Source organism: Thalassophryne amazonica, chromosome 6 (assembly GCF_902500255.1).
Source record: "Thalassophryne amazonica chromosome 6, fThaAma1.1, whole genome shotgun sequence".
In the NCBI taxonomy this organism is placed as follows: Eukaryota; Metazoa; Chordata; class Actinopteri; order Batrachoidiformes; family Batrachoididae; genus Thalassophryne; species Thalassophryne amazonica.
The window spans coordinates 16,401,972-16,420,916 of record NC_047108.1 but is presented as its reverse complement, the minus strand read 5'-3'; the positions used below and the strand labels follow the sequence as shown (position 1 = coordinate 16,420,916).

The 18,945-nt window shown below is 40.9% G+C and overlaps 1 protein-coding gene across 1 annotated transcript; it reads right to left on the bottom strand.

The window, feature by feature from the left end:
* Positions 1-305: 305 nt before the first annotated feature.
* Positions 306-6,510, bottom strand: sox18 (SRY-box transcription factor 18). Its single transcript, XM_034171803.1, has 2 exons — positions 5,720-6,510; positions 306-1,805 (listed from the first exon to the last, which is right to left on the bottom strand). Exons 1-2 carry the CDS (start codon positions 6,135-6,137, stop codon positions 433-435), a joined length of 1,791 nt encoding a protein of 596 aa, XP_034027694.1. The 5' UTR covers positions 6,138-6,510; the 3' UTR covers positions 306-432.
* Positions 6,511-18,945: the final 12,435 nt, after the last annotated feature.

Here is an 18,945-nt window from a genome sequence, read left to right as displayed (position 1 = left end):
TATTTGCATGTTGCAGCTGCAGTTAGTATGTTGCCACTCCGTTACATGCTAACTAGCTAAATTGCTAGCTTGCATAGCCACTACTCAGGGAATAAATAAACAATTAAGTGAAGGGAGGTTTTGGGTACTGTCCAGTATTGACTGTAAACTGTGTATAAATGTTTTGGAACTGTTTATTAGCTAACTAGGCAAAATGTTATAAAATTTTGACTGTGTGGGATTACCTGGCTATGCTAGCTATTCTCAGTCATCCAGGTAGGAGATACTTGAATGTTTGCTCTCAGAATGTCAAGTTGTTTCCATAATAAAAATATATAATTTATACTATTTTAGCATCATTTGAGAGAAAAGTAAGAATTAACGATGACTGCTAGGTGGGGTTACTCCACATGAGATCAACCAAACTGGATCTGGAATAAAAGAGAGAAGACTTTATCCAGTGATACAGGCACTGTAATAGACGGCACTGCTGGCATCAGACAGAGCTGATATAAGAGGACTACTAACATCTTCAGACCCGCTACAAATGCTCATAATGCTGGTGACATCCCTATTAATAACAGTGCTATTAATGCTACTAGCTATGCTACTGCTCCCACACACACCCAGGACTTTATACCTGCCTCCACAGCCCCCGCCCAGCCCGTAGACCTCCTCTCGATTCCGATCATTGACATACTGATCAAATTCATGTCTGTCCACTTCAGACCAAAACTCAGCAGAAGAAGATCCTAAATGGCTGGAGGATTCTGGATTTGAAGAGTCTAAGTGCACAGGAGAAAGGAAGGTTGATGTTGGGATGGAGGAGGATGTGCAGGATGAGGGAGAACTTTCAGGAGGAGGTGAAAGCTGTCCCAGGTGAGATGATGTGAAGTGTGCAGGGTTTGTGGTCCGACTCGCGCACAGCTGGCTGAAGTAGCCGACGTGTGGGGTAGTCAGGGGTGATTGGTGGTTTTTGATGGGTTCAAAGTGGTTGATGGCAGGCTGAGGGTAGGAAAGAGGAGAAGAGGAGTTGGGAAAAGGCACTGGGCACTTCACAGGAGAACTTAAGGCAATGTGAGCAGGATTCAACCTGGAGTTATCTGAGTTCAGACTCGAAGGATTACAACTCATGGTAGAAGTCATGTCAAGAGAACTCATTCGGCTGTCAATTCTGGAGCTTACACCTGGACTAGAATTCATACTGGACCCTAAAGTGTCACAGATGTGCATTTTTGAAGAGTGACTCTGAGCTGCTGGCCCATGTATGGAGGTCTGGTGACTGTGGTTGTTGTAGTGGTGGCTGTAATGACGGTTATGAGGGTAAGGATGGTGGTGGTATCCACTCCAACCTCCTATTCCAGCATCCTCTTGGATATGCTGAGGAAAAAACATAGACTCCCTGCCTCCATCTTCCAGAACATCCAGAGGAGACATCTCTGGAGTGGGTAAGCCATAGCTTTCCATCTCTGGATTTCCAGAGGCCTGCAGCTCTCTGAAGTGACCCAGAGGAGGCAGCAAGTGGTGAGGGTGATGGTGGTGTGGAGGGTGAGTACCTCCTGACTGCCCATAAGTGGATCCTCCAGAGGCCCTTTCAACACCCAACTGGTTGACCCCAGGCCCTAATCCGAAGCCGGCTGCTCCTCCCTGGGATAGGCTGTGGAGCAGAACCCCAGCTTCGACACGCTTGAGCTTTTTAGTGGTCTTCTTGCGCCGTGGACGGTATTTATAGTTGGGGTGATCCTGGAGGTGCTGGACACGCAGACGCTCTGCTTCCTCCACAAATGGACGCTTCTCTACAGTGCTCAAGGCCTTCCATGACTGACCTGGAGGTTATGAAAACAATAAAATAGCAAAGTGTTAAAGAATAATATATATATATATATATATATATATATATTTTTTTTTTTTTTTTTTTTTTTTTATCAGACCCCCGTTTCAGAATGCAACTTGGCTGAGGAAGAAGCTTGACCATTCTCCATACAAACGTTCTTTGCCATCTGAGAAAATTTTTTTACAATAAGAAGTATAATCTGACATTTTTCTGTTCTTGTTTAGCTTGTTTGAAAATTCTTTGTTGTACTTTGTTTATTTGATCTGTTATTGTTCATTTGGCCTAAGCAGTGGTTCACCCCTCTGAGTCTGGTCTGCTTGAGTTTTTTTCCTCAAAAAATGCCACAGGGAGTGTTTCCCCCTACTGCTGTTGCCTACGTGGTTGCTCAGGGTAACTCCCTCAGTCTATCCTCTCACTCCCTCAGTCCAACCCCTAATTCCTTCAGTCTGACCTCTCAATCCCTCAGTAGAACTCTGAACTCCCTCAGTCTAACGCCAAACTTCTTCAGTCAAACTCTTAACTTTTTCAGTAAAGCCCCTAATTCTTTCAGTCTAACCTCTAAATCCCTCAGTCTAACCCCTAACTCCCACAGTCTAACCTCTCACTCCCTCAGTCTAACCCCCAACTTCTTCAGTCCAACCTCTCACTCTCTCTCAGTGGAACTCTGAACTCCCTCAGTCTAACCCCTAACTCCTTCAGTCAAACCCCTAACTCCTTCAGTCTAACCTCTCACTCCCTCAGTGGAACTCTGAACTCCCTCAGTCTAACCCCTAACTTCTTCAGTCAAACCCCTAACTTCTTCAGTCTAACCTCTAACTCCATCAGTCTATCCCCTAACTTCTTCAGTCAAACCTCTAACTCCCTCAGTCTAATCCCTAACTCCTTCAGTCTAACCTCTAACTCCTTCAGTCCAGCCCCTAACTCCTTCAGTCTAACCTCTCACTCGCTCAGTGGAACTCTGAACTCCTTCAGTCAAACCCCTAAGTCCTTCAGTCTAACCCCTAACTCCTTCAGTCTAACCTCTCACTCCCTCAGTGAAATCTGAACTCCCTCAGTCAAACCCCTAACTCCTTCAGTCTAACCTCTCACTCTCTCAGTCTAACACCTAACTCCTTCAGTCTATCCTCTCACTCCCTCAGTGGAACTCTGAACTCCCTCAGTCTAACCCCTAACTTCTTCAGTCACACCCCTAACTCCTTCAGTCTAACCTCTAACTCCCCCAGTCTAACTCCTAACTCCTTCAGTCTAACCTCTCACTCCCTCAGTGGAATTCTGAACACCCTCAGTCTAACCACTAACTCCTTCAGTCAAACCCCTAACTCCTTCAGTCTAATGTCTCGCTCCCTCAGTCTAACCCCTAACTCCTTCAGTCTAACCTCTCACTCCCTCAGTGGAACTCTGAACTCCCTCAGTCTAACCACTAACTCCGTCAGTCAAACCCCTAACTCCTTCAGTCTAATGTCTCGCTCCCTCAGTCTAACCCCTAACTCCTTCAGTCTAACCTCTCACTCTCTCAGTGGAACTCTGAACTCCCTCAGTCTTACCCTTAACTCCTTCAGTCTAATGTCTCGCTCCCTCAGTCTCACCCCTAACTCCTTCAGTCTAGCCTCTCACTCCCTCAGTGGAACTCTGAACTCCACCAGTCTCACCCTTAACTCCTTCAGTCAAACCCCTAACCTCCTCAGTCTAACCCCTTACTCCTTCAGTCTAACTCCTAACTCCTTCAGTCTAACCTCTAACTTCTTCAGTCAAACCCCTAACTTCTTCAGTCTAACCTTTAACTCCCTCAGTCTAACCCCTAACTCCTTCAGTCTAACCTCTAATTTCTTCAGTCTAACCTCTCACTCCCTCAGTCTAACCTCTAACCCCCTCATTCTAACCCCTAATGTCTTCAGTCTAACCTCTAACTCCCTCAGTCTAACATCTAACCCCCTCAGTCTAATCCCTAATTCCCTCAGTAGAACTCTGAACTCCCTCAGTCTAACTCCTAACTCCCCCAGTCTAACCCCTAACTTCTTCAGTCTAACCTCTAAACCCCTCAGTCTACTCTTTAACATGTTACTAGCTTGAAGAAGTTCTGCTTCTTTTGCAGACATAACATTTTTAAATCAGCACCCTTTAGGAAGTCTTTGGAGAATCTACCAACATGCTATCGGTTTCATGTAACCTTTGCCCTCCTCTGTTAGTTGCCAGAGTAGATGAAGTAAAAGCAAATGTAAAGCAGAAACATTTCTGTTTGTGTCTCTGTAGTTCTGATTAATTTGACATCTTGTCTCACCCGATCATGATAACGACAGAAATGCAGATTTATGGAAACATCTTTATGTTTGATCTCAGTATCGATGACTTTAATTCAGATTGTTGGACATCTGACATCCACCAGCTTAGGGGTTTCTCAAAAGGTTTTAGATATAGTGTTTAATTTTACAGCTGTACTCTTTGAAGTGTTAAAGTGAAACACGTCAGTAACATGTAACGGATGCCTTGACCCTTGACCCCCTGTGGATTGGCTGAGGTTGGACTGACGGACTAACAGACCCCCTACAGAGTTGGACGTGTCTTGTTGTTGGAGGAGGACAGCAGCTGCGGTCAGCTCGTGGCTGCCACGGAATTCCATATTTTATAAAACCAAATTACAGAGTTTGAAGCATAATAAGCGTACAGACGAGCTGAGCGGGGGAGACGCCACACACACACACAATTTGTCAGTATAGGACTTTACTATAAATGGCTTAAATTGGTGCACGAGTTTCCATTTTCAAATTCATGTTTGTTGCTCAAAAACAAAACAGAAAGGTTGAGAGTGACATTTTAAATACCTAAAAATAAAAGAACAACACTATGACTTTACTTTCCATCAAATTAATAACCGATTATTTCAGGAAGACTGAACACTTTATATCCTTCAAAAAGACAATCAAAAGCCACTCATATTTATTGTCTGTAGAATTCTCAAAATAAACCAATTAAAATTATATATGTAATAATTGCAATCATTTTAATTTATCAACAATAATTTAAAGGTAATTTGTTTTATAAAATGACAGCAATCAATTGTAAAAAGTCTAATTAATGCTTTAAATATCTCCTTTTGAGGAAGTACAATTCCAGAATATGTTGATTATAACAAAAGAAAAGATGAAACTGTATTTGAGAAAATGACTTTTTTTCTCTATAACATGATAATTAATAATTTAACAAAACAGATCAAGAGGTTTTTTTTGTTCTACAGATTAATTGAATTAATTGTTGGATCTTTATAGTTAAATCTGTAAATTACAGTTCATGTTTTGTCTAAGGTGGGCGGAGTTTGTTAAACTGAACATTGACTATTTGAATATTTAAATTCATAAGTAAGAGCCTGGTTGTAACATTTGTTTGAGATTTATATAGCATAATAATAATAATAATAATAATAATAATAATAATAATAATGCCTTTTTTATTCATAGAAATTTTTTAGCCCAGCTCTGTTTTTATCTGATATTATATAAAAAAAAAAAACTGACATTAGCATCACTCTTCATTGTCATCCTTGGATATGAGACACAAAATGCAGCTGCAGGTCTCAATGCAAAAATTTTTTATTTTATTTTATTTTTTTGCTGTTTTTATGGTAACAGTGTTCAAGGGATATATATATATATATATATATATATATATATATATATATATATATATATATATATATATATATATATATATATAAACTTCAGTGCAGTACCCTTGAACACTTTTGGAGAAACTACATTGAACTGATCTACTTTTTGATTTTAAACAGGGGTTCTAAAGTACCGGCCCGGGGGCTTCATTTGGCCCATAACACACTTTCCTTTCATGTGTCGAGAATTCATCATCATAACTTCTTTGTCATATTCTGTGTGTAAAGTTGTGATGGCGTCTTACCGAGCATCTTGCTGAGGACGGCGTTATGCAGGTCAGGGTTCTGCAGAGCCAGCCGTTTCCTCTCATCTTTAGCCCAGACCATGAAGGCATTCATGGGCCTGCGGATCTTCTGCTCGCCGCCGGTGTTCTTCCCGTCAGCACCCGTTCCCGCAGACACACCTCCTGCTCGGTCCAGATCCACACTCTGACCCCCTAAAACGCCTTGACAGGAACCGATCCTCGCTTCTGCTGCGCTCATGGTCCCGGGTCCGAGCCTGAGGCCATCAGGTGATCTGCAGTCTTCCGACAGATTCTGCTCAAAACCCATTTCCGAGTCAGAGGCAGAACTCGGGGTCCCAGATGTCCAGGGATCCCTGAGGGACACCCGACTGGAGCACAGAAGAGTCTCTTGGCACAAGCTGGACTCTGATAAATTCATCCCAGAACCTGAGGTGGGTTCAGAGGTTCCGTTTGATTGATTTAGTCCAACAGGAATTCTGCAAACGTCTGTTTCAGTTTGATGGGTTCTAAAGTTCTGGAACAAATCTGTAACTCAAAATTTACAGGATGAGAGAAGCCTGACAGACTGAGAGGGGAATGTGACGGATTTGGATCCCAAATCCCAAAACAAAGCATGGAGCTGTGAGAGGAGGAGGTGATGGAGAAAAGTAGACGGGTTGTGGTTCCGGATGTTCCCCCTGAAAACAATCCTTCTTGTTTGGAGTGTGTGGTGCAGCGGTTTGTCGGTCCCCCTCTGTCGCTCGGCCTTTCAGACTCGCCGTCTCTCCGTCTGTCTGCACTTGTTGGAAGTTTTCAAACTTGTGGACAGATTTAACCGACCCACGCTGAGTTTATATACCCGCCTCCGACCAATCAGACACACATACAGCTGACCGTGGAACCAATGAGAGCCACACCAGGGGCGTCGAGGGGTGGGGGGTTATGTGTGTGAGAAACAGAGCGGGGGGACAAACGTCACCTCCCCCTTTCCTCCTCCATGACCACCACCCTTTCCTCCCCTCACATGGGCTGTTTTCTTTTGTTTCTGACCAACTGAGAATGCAGCTTCACACACACACAAACACACACACGCTCATACACTCATATACACACACATGCTCATACACACACACAGATGCTCATATACACACACGCTCATATACACACACACACGCGCTCATATACACACACATACATGCTCATATACACACACATACACACTCATATACACACACATACATGCTCATATACACACGCTCATACTCACACACACAGATGTTCATATACGCACACGCACTCACACACACACACACGCACACACAGATGCTTATATACACACACATGCACACACATAGATGCTCATATACTCACACACATGCTCATATACACACACACGTGTGCACTCATATACACACATGCTCATACACACACACACACATGCTCATACACACAAATACATGCTTATATACACACACATACATGCTCATATACACACATACATGCTTATATACACACACATACATTCTCATATATACACACACACACAGATGCTCAAATCCCAGCCTGACTAGAAAATTACTAAGGGCCCTTGGGCAAGGTCCCCTAGTTTCTCCCGGTGTGTAGTGAGCACCTGTATGGCATCACCCTCACATCGGTGTGTGAGTGTGAATGGGTGAATGTGAGGCATTATTGTAAAGTGCTTTGAGCATCTGACGCAGATGGAAAAGGGCTATATAAATGCTCACACACACACGCACACATGCTCACACATGCTATATACATATACGCACGCTCATATACACACATGCTCATACACACAAACACATACATACTCAAATATACACACAAATACATACATACATGCTCAAATATATGCACACATATATGTTCAAATATACACATACTCACATACACATGGTCATATATACACACATGCGCATACTCATTTACACACATGCTCATACACACACACATACATGCTGACATACACATGCTCATATATATACACACACACACGCTCATATATACACACACGCTCACTCACATACACATATGCTTATACACACACACACACGCTCACATACATATGGTCATACACATACACACATGCTCATATACACACACACATGCTCACATACACATGGTCATGCACATACACACATGCTCATATACACACACACATGCTCATACACACACACACACACACACTCACTCATATACACACACACATGCTCACACACACACATGGTCATACACCCACACATACATGCTCAAATATACGCACACAGACACACACACACACTGTCATATACACACACACACATTCTCATATACCCACACACACACATGCTCATACACACACACACACACACACACACACGTTCACATACACATGGTCATACACATACACACATGCTCATATACACACACACACTCATACACACACACACACACTCGCTCATATACACACACACATGCTCACACACACATGGTCATACACACACACACACATACATGCTCAAATATATACACACACACACACACACGCTCACACACACATGGTCATATATACACACACATGCTCATATACCCACACACACATGCTCACACACACATGGTCATGCACACACACGCTCATATACATACATGCTCATACACACGCATGCTCTCTCATATACACACATGCTCATATACACACACACACATGCACATTCACATACACACATGCTCATGCACACCTGCGCACTCATATACACAGACGCACCCAAGTACAGGCATATGTGTGCACATGCATTCTCATGCTCATATACATCCACGTGTATCCACATGCACACTTACACCCACACGTGTGTGCATGCGCATATTCATGCTCATATAGATATGCATGCACACCGACACACACGCGCATGCTCATACTCTCACAGGTACACATGCATGCTTATACACATGCAAACACAGATTCTCCTGCTTATATACATGTGCACACACGTATGCATACACACGCACACATACAGTAAATATACAAACACACATGCACGTGTCTACACACACACACACACACACACACATAAAAAAGTCTGATTTTTATCAAGCACAAAGCCATGTGCCCTCTACAGGACAGAATTATCAACAGCATACTGTAGCAACAGAAGGGGGACATAAAACACAAGATAAAAAATATGGCAGGTCAGGAAAGAATTTAGTGAAATGAAAAATGTAAATTTAAAGCCCAGCTGACATCAGAGTCAATAAATATAAACCAGTTTGGACTGACCTTTAGACTTGACTTGGGGCTGTTCCTGTTATCTGGGGGCTCGATTTAGACATGTCTGACTTGTGACTTGACTGTTAGCAAATGGACTTTTCTGAATAGAACTTGTTTTAATGAATTTTTGCTTTGCAGTGTTATGCAAGTTCTACCAGGAAGACTCAGATTTCAAGTTTTCATCCAAATTTTCCTATTTGGTAACAGCTGCGTCTCTAATCAATAACAGCTGGTCCACAAGGTAGTTATCAGCCTCAACCAATAGGAAACGTCAAAGCCATTTGAAGTTGTCAAACCTGACTCACCTCTCTGCTGATTGCCGGTGCTGACCAGGACTCTTCCTCTTCCTTTGCGCCGCCATTGCTGATCCAAAGCACATGTTCCTCTGACCCACCACCACTAGTTGGTCCCTGTCTGACACCGGGGGTAAGTTCCACCACTGCCATCTTCCAGCAGCAGGATCTGTGTTCAATGTATACCGACGGTGTCAGGAGCAGGACCTGAAAAGATTTCATTTGTAAGAAAAAAATATATGTCTATGGAAAATATGTTTCACCATCTTTAGTCTCCCAAGTCTTAATGGTAGAAATGGCAGTTCCTTTCTCAACAGGGCTTATGGCTGAATTGAGACTTATCTGCGACTCTTTTCTAACTGCTTCATATGTGGACTTCAGAGGTGATTTAGAATCAAAGCTTGAGATGGATTTGACATTCCTGACTCGAGACTTGACTTTTGTTTTATCTTGAGTGACATGAAACACAACCTGGAGTCAACATGAATGAACATTTGTTCAGCACCAGATCTTGAGAGTTGGCTTGGGAATTCCAAAGCATGACCTATCTCAATGAACTTCAGACTGGTCTTAGACTTGTTTCTGTTTGCCTCAGACTTGATGAACGACTAATCCAGATACGACTTGTATTTATGGAAACTGAGATATAACTTGTCAGTTACATGGAAAACAATTGGAAAGATGTGACTGGAAATCTGTCTTGAATTTATTTGGTTCCATTCACTACAGACTTTGGGAGAACTGAGAGTTGACTTGTGTAACAAGAGAACTTGGCCCTTGGGGTAAGTCGACCCGGGTAAAAACTTGGCACGGGTTAGGGTTGGGGTAAGGGTTAGCCCCGGGCCCAGTTCACACCTGGTGCTGAGTTCAGGCTGACTTCTCCTGTATGCATTTACTGGTTTTGTTTGAACTGGAGTCACAATTGTCTGGACTGACTTGAGACTTGACTTGAATCTGTCTTTGGTGGTAATAACGAGACATGTCAGGTATTACGAGGTTTTCTATACCCCAATGAAGACTTTGAGATGAAACACACAGGCATTAAATGTATTTACTCAAGATTTTTAAAGTTCTCCTCTGGTATTTTTAGCCATCAATTATCTTATATGAAGCGCTTTACGTTTGTGTGTCTGTATCTGTGTCTGTATTGAAGGCGACGCCCTCAGTCTTGCGGCTTTCTGTGTCTGTAAACTTCCACCAAAAAATTGGACCACACACTTCTTAGACAAACCTTTACACCAATTAACCGCAGAACAATACATATTATAGATCTGGGTGGGCGTGGACTTTACCTCAGCACCCTCTGGTGACCATTTTTGGCAGATGAAAGCTTGGCCAACAAGCTTTTTAACCTACCATCCCTGGTTCTCAAGACCAGGCACCTAAGTGGCTCTACTCTTTTCTACTCTCCTATTTTACTCTTCCTTTTTAGATATTTAAATATACCTTTATATACTAGCATATTTCCACCTTAGAATTGGAATATAATATATAAGATATACCTTACTGAATTTTCATGTAATTTGGTCACTTTTCAAAGGGGTCAGACTCGTCTATAAAGTCAATTTAATGTGCAACGGTTTATTTCAGGTCAGCTTGGTGGATAAATCTCATCATTCCAGGCAGTGAGAGCTGTCAGCTGGCTGATAGAAGCAAGTTAGAAACAAAACCCAACCAACCATCTGACTGCAATAGACAATCAATACAGCCTGAGCCTTGCTCTGCGGGGTTGGTAAGGTTAGTCCTTACTTGTGTGAAGCGCCTTGAGGCAGTTTTGTTGTGATTTGGCTCTATATAAGTGAGATGATTGAACTGAAATTAATTGAGCATGTTTTCATCAGGCGGCCAGTCGTGGAAGTACGATTTCTTGCCTCCAGATTCGCCGCTTCACCGGAAGTGACGTGTATCCACACCCTCTGATTTGTTTTTGGATTTTTTTGCCCTCCCATTTGTAATAAAATGCTCACTAAGGACCAATTTGGTCATACTAACTTTAGCTGTTAGCATCACACTATTTAATGCTAGCCACCAGAGGTGGGACGAGTCACTCTCAAGTCATCATTCTGCAAGTCCCAAGTCAAGTCTCAAGTCATAATGACCACCAATTGTTTGCAAGCTGACTTGAGACGTGACTTGGGTGTTGCAGAATGATGACTTGACAATGGCTTTGTCCCACCTCTGCTAGCCATAGCACTGGTACCACAGTCTCTTATACAAAGAGACTGGTAGTGTGTTTTTGAAAACATGGCTGTGATTGGTCCATCTGATACGTCGACCGCTATTGGCTCTCACGCCACTCTCTGTGATTGACTGTGGCGTAACCGCCGAAAATGTAAGTTGGTTCCACTCCTCCAGAGACTGTGGTACCAGTGCTACATTGTAAACAAAGGCTGCAGCCAATCAGACAGCGGCGTGTCTCAGCCAATCAGCAAAATGTCAGAATCCTGACTAAAAGTCACGTGACCAAATAACCCGATACCGACTCCTTTGCATTGGCTGGAGGAGTGGAACCATCATATGCTAGCCACTTCTAAAAGATGATGTAATTTTCAAGAGACATGAACAATAAAATGCTTCATGAATCATTGCTTTAAGGTGCTCACCTTAGTCAAGCCATAAACCAATAAAATAAACTTGACACATAAATTAAGAAAAAAAAAAAAAATCAAACTTCTTTTGCTTCTTCATTGGATTTGTCAGCAGGCTGCAAACCAGCTGTAAAGGTGCATACTGCCACCTACTGTATCGGAGTGTGTGCAATCAGGACATGAAAATATTCTAAGTCAATACAATGCAGAATGTGAAATAATAAAATTAAAACTAAAATAATAAAACCTACATTAAATATCTTAGCACCATTAGAAAACAGCACAGGTATTAGCACAAAGGCTGAAAAAGAACACTCTGAGTGCTGTAGTTTATTTGTAGCCTTAAACACCACATTGATGCGCTGAATCCAACAATAAGCTATTTGTTTTTATTTATTTATTTAATGATAAACGCTCATGTTGGTAATTACTCTTCTGGGCGAAGACATGTGCTCTACTAGTCAATCATAAAGCAAATAGCAAGCGCAGCCTCTCTCTGTATGTAATTTCAGACATTTCTGACTGTCTGCCTGCTAAGGACACGCCCTCTTTCCGCCGCCACCATGTATTGACCCCCTGCATGCACACACGAAAACACAATAACTCACGCTGTCTTTCCTCCCCACACCCAGCTCCAGGGGAGACGGCCGGTGGCGTCTCAGAGCCTCCAGGAAAGACGCCCGCTTCCAGCTACCGTCCCACGACGCACATCTGTGTAGCAGCCGCGTCTTCACGCCATCGTCACCATCACCTTCTGAGTTTACCAACCTCAACCTCTGCAACTCGCTCCCTTATTGAGTAACTATGTGATTATATCGTCATTACATATCGTTACGGCAGTTTGTGGTGAGAATTTTTCAGAGACGTTAAAGGTGCCAGCATGCTTTGTCAGTGGTTAGCACTCTTGCCTCACAGCATGAAGGTCTGGGGTTCGATTCCACTCATGTCCAGTTCCTTTCTGTGTGGAGTTTGCTTGTTGTCCCCGTGTCTGTGTGTGTTTCCTCTGGGCACTCAGGTTTCCTCCCACCATCAAAAACATGCACATTAATCCTGCTCCTTTCTCTGCACTTGAAGAATGCAGTGTATGGAGATGTGGAGTTGGTCCCTGGGTGCCAGGTTGTGGCTGCCCACAGATCCTATTGGTTGGATTGTGTCTAACTGTCATTCAGATGAGTTGAATGCAGAGGCCAAATTTCAAGTACAAGTTCCATTGTGACCTGGAAGTGACAGAAGATGAATGAATGAATGAAAGTTCCACCTTCTTATTTTTCCTATATGTGGTACTCACTTTATAACGCAGCACATGTGCACACCACAATCTGTGCTGTTACTTAACATAAGGACTTTGAAATTCCAAAAATATGCATAAACATGCCTTGGACAATATATTGATTGTTACTTGGTACCGTTGGGACAAAATAAATTGTTAGATGAACATGGATTGTTGACCCACAGCAACTTAATAAAAATGAGTCTATTTGATTTTTTGTTTGTTTTTTTGTCTGGTCTTTAATTTTGGATATATGTGCATTGTTGTAGTGTGCTTTTATTATTGAAATTTATTATTTTATTGCTGCAGTTTAGTTTGTTTAGTACTTTGATTCCTGGGAAATTCATATATAAATATCTCTAACCATTTTAATAATTATTATTATTATAAGAATAAACATGCAATTTTTCAATATGCAAGTTCTGAAAGAGTATCAGTATTAGGACCTCCCAAGTTAGTAAAAAGAAACAAACATACACACAATTTATACTCATGAAAATAAGATAGCCAACTGTGTAACTTCTTGTTCTTCTTCTTATTCTTCTGCAGAGGTGGATCATATTATTGAAAATAATTCAAACTCCTTTTGATGGTGTAAAAGTCTTTGTAAAACTTTCCCAATCTGACTCCTTAAACTTGCATTCATGTGCTGGTGGTGCCTGAGAGGTGATAAACCAGATGTTCCACTGGTTTCACTCAGAGGATGGCTTCAAGTTAAACCACCACTGGCTGTGATTGGATCACACCACTATGATACGGACCCTGTAAGGTTCAAAACTGTATTTTTCATTTTTATCTTGAATTATGAATTAATTTATTGGAGAGATGTCAGATTTCTTCTATCAGATAAATGTTTCGTGACTGAAAAAAATTGAATAAAACATCATTAAGGTTTTCTTCTGAAGGAACATTAGCACAAGAGCTTCCTGTTTTAGTAAAACATGATGCAAAATGCTAAGAATTTTTTTAATTGCAGAATCTCTGTGAATAAATTCACTCAAGTTGAGCAGAAAATTTCACAAATAAAAACATTTAAAATTTGTATTTCTTTTTAAATTAAGTTGATAAAGTATATAAAATCTCCAACATAACAAGTGTTTACTGTTTTGATTATGTTTTGTAGTCATAGTATTTATGAAATATGAATCAATCAGAAAAATGTACTTTGTTATATTGTTAATTATATCATCATGTTGAATCATTAGTTTTCCCTGAGAGTAATTATAGGGAAAATAATGAGAAACATATTTAAAGTTCCTTCTCAATTATACATATTTAATCCAGTTGGAGTTGATAACTGGTAGATGCTGACATTGTGCTGCAGCACTGTTTCCCTAACAGGAAAACTGACGAGCGTCACATGACCAACTAGCATCATATAATGTAATGATAACAGGCGGAACATTACAATGCTAATGGGCTAACATTAGAATGAAAACTCACAAGCATTACATAACATAATGATAACAAGTGGAACATTATATTGCTAATGGGCTAACGTTAGCACGAAAACTCACTAGCATCACATAATGTAATGATAACAGGCAGAACATTACAATAAAAATGGCCTAATGTTAGCATGAAAACTCACTAGCATCACATAGCGTAATGATAACAGGCAGAACATTACAATGGAAATGGGCTCATGTTAGTATGAAAACTCACTAGTATCACATAACGCAATGTTAGCAGGTGGAACATTACAATGCTAATGGGCTAATGTTAGCATGAAAACTCACTAGCATTGCATAAAGTAATAATAGCAGGTGGAACATTACAATGCTAATGGGCTAACATTAGAATGAAAACTCACAAGCATCACATAACATAATGATAACAGGTGGAACATTATAATGCTAATGGGCTAATGTTAGCATTAAAACTCACTAGCATCACATAACATAATGATAACAGGCAGAACATTACAATAAAAATGGCCTAATGTTAGCATGAAAACTCACTAGCATCACATAGCATAATGATAACAGGCAGAACATTACAATGGAAATGGGTTAATGTTAGCATGAAAACTCACTAGTATCACATAACGCAATGTTAGCAGGTGGAACATTACAATGCTAATGGGCTAATGGTAGCATGAAAACTCACTGGCATCAAATAACGTAATGATAGCAGGGGGAACATTACAATGCTAATGGGCTAATGTTAGCATGAAAACTCACTAGCATCACATAACGTAATGATAACACTTGACCCAGCTATCTTAGCTAATTATAGGCCAATCTCCAACCTTCCTTTTCTTTCAAAGATTCTTGAGAGGGTAGTTGTAAAACAGCTAAATAATCACCTGCAGAGGAATGGTCTATTTGAAGAGTTTCAGTCAGGTTTTAGAATTCATCATAGTACAGAAACAGCATTAGTGAAGGTTACAAATGATCTTCTTATGGCTTCGGACAGTGGACTTATCTCTGTGCTTGTTCTGTTGGACCTCAGTGCTGCTTTTGATACTGTTGACCATAAAATTTTATTACAGAGATTAGAGCATGTCATAGGTATTAAAGGCACTGCGCTGCGGTGGTTTGAATCATATTTGTCTAATAGATTACAGTTTGTTCATGTAAATGGGGAATCTTCTTCACAGACTAAAGTTAATTATGGAGTTCCACAAGGTTCTGTGCTAGGACCAATTTTATTCACTTTATACATGCTTCCCTTGGGCAGTATTATTAGACGGTATTGCTTAAATTTTCATTGCTACGCAGATGATACCCAGCTTTATCTATCCATGAAGCCAGAGGATACACACCAATTAGCTAAACTGCAGGATTGTCTTACAGACATAAAGACATGGATGACCTCTAATTTCCTGCTTTTAAACTCAGATAAAACTGAAGTTATTGTACTTGGCCTCACAAATCTTAGAAGCATGGTGTCTTACCAGATCGTTACTCTGGATGGCATTTCCCTGATCTCTAGTAATACTGTGAGAAATCTTGGAGTTATTTTTGATCAGGATATGTCATTCAAAGCGCATATTAAACAAATATGTAGGACTGCCTTTTTGCATTTACGCAATATCTCTAAAATCAGAAAGGTCTTGTCTCAGAGTGATGCTGAAAAACTAATTCATGCATTTATTTCCTCTAGGCTGGACTATTGTAATTCATTATTATCAGGTTGTCCTAAAAGTTCCCTAAAAAGCCTTCAGTTGGTTCAGAATGCTGCAGCTAGAGTACTGACAGGGACTAGCAGGAGAGAGCATATCTCACCCGTGTTGGCCTCTCTTCATTGGCTTCCTGTTAATTCTAGAATAGAATTAAAAATTCTTCTTCTTACTTATAAGGTTTTGAATAATCAGGTCCCATCTTATCTTAGGGACCTCGTAGTACCATATTACCCCATTAGAGCGCTTCGCTCTCAGACTGCGGGCTTACTTGTAGTTCCTAGGGTTTGTAAGAGTAGAATGGGAGGCAGAGCCTTCAGCTTTCAGGCTCCTCTCCTGTGGAACCAGCTCCCAATTCAGATCAGGGAGACAGACACCCTCTCTACTTTTAAGATTAGGCTTAAAACTTTCCTTTTTGCTAAAGCTTATAGTTAGGGCTGGATCAGGTGACCCTGAACCATCCCTTAGTTATGCTGCTATAGACTTAGACTGCTGGGGGGTTCCCATGATGCACTGTTTCTTTCTCTTTTTGCTCCGTGTGCATCACTCTGCATTTAATCATTAGTGATCGATCTCTGCCCCCCTTCTCGGCATGTCTTTCTCCTGGTTCTTTCCCTCAGCCCCAACCAGTCTCAGCAGAAGACTGCCCCTCCCTGAGCCTGGTTCTGCTGGAGGTTTCTTCCTGTTGAAGGGGAGTTTTTCCTTCCCACTGTGGCCAGGTGCTTGCTCATAGGGGGTCGTTTTGACCGTTGGGGTTTTTCATGGTTATTGTATGGCCTTGCCTTGCAATATGGAGCGCCTTGGGGCAACTGTTTGTTGTGATTTGGCGCTATATAAGAAAAAAGTTGATTGATTGATTGATAACAGGCAGAACATTACAATGCTAATGGGGTAACAGTAGCATGTAAACCAACTAGCATCACATAATGTAATGATAACAGGCGGAACATTACAATGCTAATGGGGTAACAGAATGAAACTCACTAGCATCACATAATGTAACAATAACAGCCAGAACATTACAATGTTAATGGACTAGCGTTAGTATTAAAACTCACTAGTATCACATAATGTAATGTTAACAGGCAGAACATTACAATGCTAATGGGCTAACATAACATGAAAACTCACTGGCATCAAATAACGTAATGACAGCAGGTGGAACATTACTATGCTAATGGGCTAACATTAGCATGAAAACTCACTAGCATCATATAAAGTAATAATAACAGGCGGAAAATTACAATGCTAATGGGCTAACAGTAGCATGTAAACCCACTAGCATCATATAAGGTAATGATAACAGGTGGAACATTACAATGCTAATGGGTTAACATTAGAATAAAAACTCACAAACATCACATAACATAATGATAACAGGTGGAACATTATAATGCTAATGGGCTAATGTTAGCATGAAAACTCACTAGCATCACACAACATAATGATAACAGGCAGAACATTACAATACAAATGAACTAATGTTAGCATGAAAACTCTCTAGCATCACATAGCGTAATGATAACAGGCAGAACATTACAATGGAAATGGGCTAATGTTAGCATGAAAACTCACTGGTATCATATAATGCAATGTTAGCAGGTGGAACATTACAATGCTAATGGGCTAATGTTAGCATGAAAACTCACTAGCATCACATAACGTAATGATAACAGGGGGAAATTACAATGCTGATGGGCTAACAGTAGCATGTAAACAACTAGAATCATATAATGTAATGATAACAGGCGGAACATTACAATGCTAATGGGGTAACGTTAGAATGAAAATTCACACAGAACATTACAATGCTAATGGACTAACATTAGCATGAAAACCCACTAGCATCACATAACATAATGATAACAGGCCAAACATTTCAATGCTAATGGGCTAACATTAGAATGAAAACTCACTGGCATCACATAACATAATGATAACAGGTGGAACATTATAGTGCTAATGGGCTAATGTTAGCATGAAAACTCACTAGTATCACATAACATAATGATAACAGGTGGAACATTACAATGCTAATGGGCTAATGTTAGCATGAAAACTCACTAGTATCACATAACATAATGATAACAGGTGGAACATTACAATGCTAATGGGGTAATGTTGAGGTGTTGAGATGTTATTGAGGTTTTTGTCCAACAAATTATTTAGAGAGTCATAGTATAGATGTCACTTAGTGGTGACTGCTTCTTTTTCTAATGATAAGCTTTTATTCGTTTTCTTGAATAAAGCACCAAGGGAATCAAAAAGCACAGCTACATTAAAAAAAAAAAAAAAGTGCAATCCAAGATTTCTGATGTCTGCCAATCCGGATCCGAATCACCTACAACATCAGTGGACTCTTCCAAGGCCTAATATGTATCTGTGGCACTAAAAAGAGAATGACGTTTGTTGTTCAGAAGAGAGGTGGCGAGTCGCTGAGTTGCAGCAACTGATGTACACAGTTCCAAATTAATCATCAAAGTCTGCGGTGAAAACTTTTTGTGTCATGATGTTGAGTTGCGTAAATTGGGCCGATAGCATCCATGAATTTGTGATGTTTCTGCAGAACGTTAGCGACATTGGGGAAAGTGACCAAAAAGGGAAAAGGCTGTAATTGTGGAAGTGGCGGAGCAGGCCTCAGACGATTGGAGGACGTTGCTTTAACGTGTCACAAAGCTTTGCGATGAAAAGCGGTTAACACGGTAAT

Coding starts and splice junctions, on each gene's coding strand:
- sox18 (XM_034171803.1), bottom strand. CDS start 6,137: ATGAATTTATCAGAGTCCAGCTTGTGCCAAGAGACTCTTCTGTGCTCC. Junction 1,806..5,719: donor CGTCCTCAGCAAGATGCTCG/GTAAGACGCCAT, acceptor CATAACCTCCAG/GTCAGTCATGGAAGGCCTTG.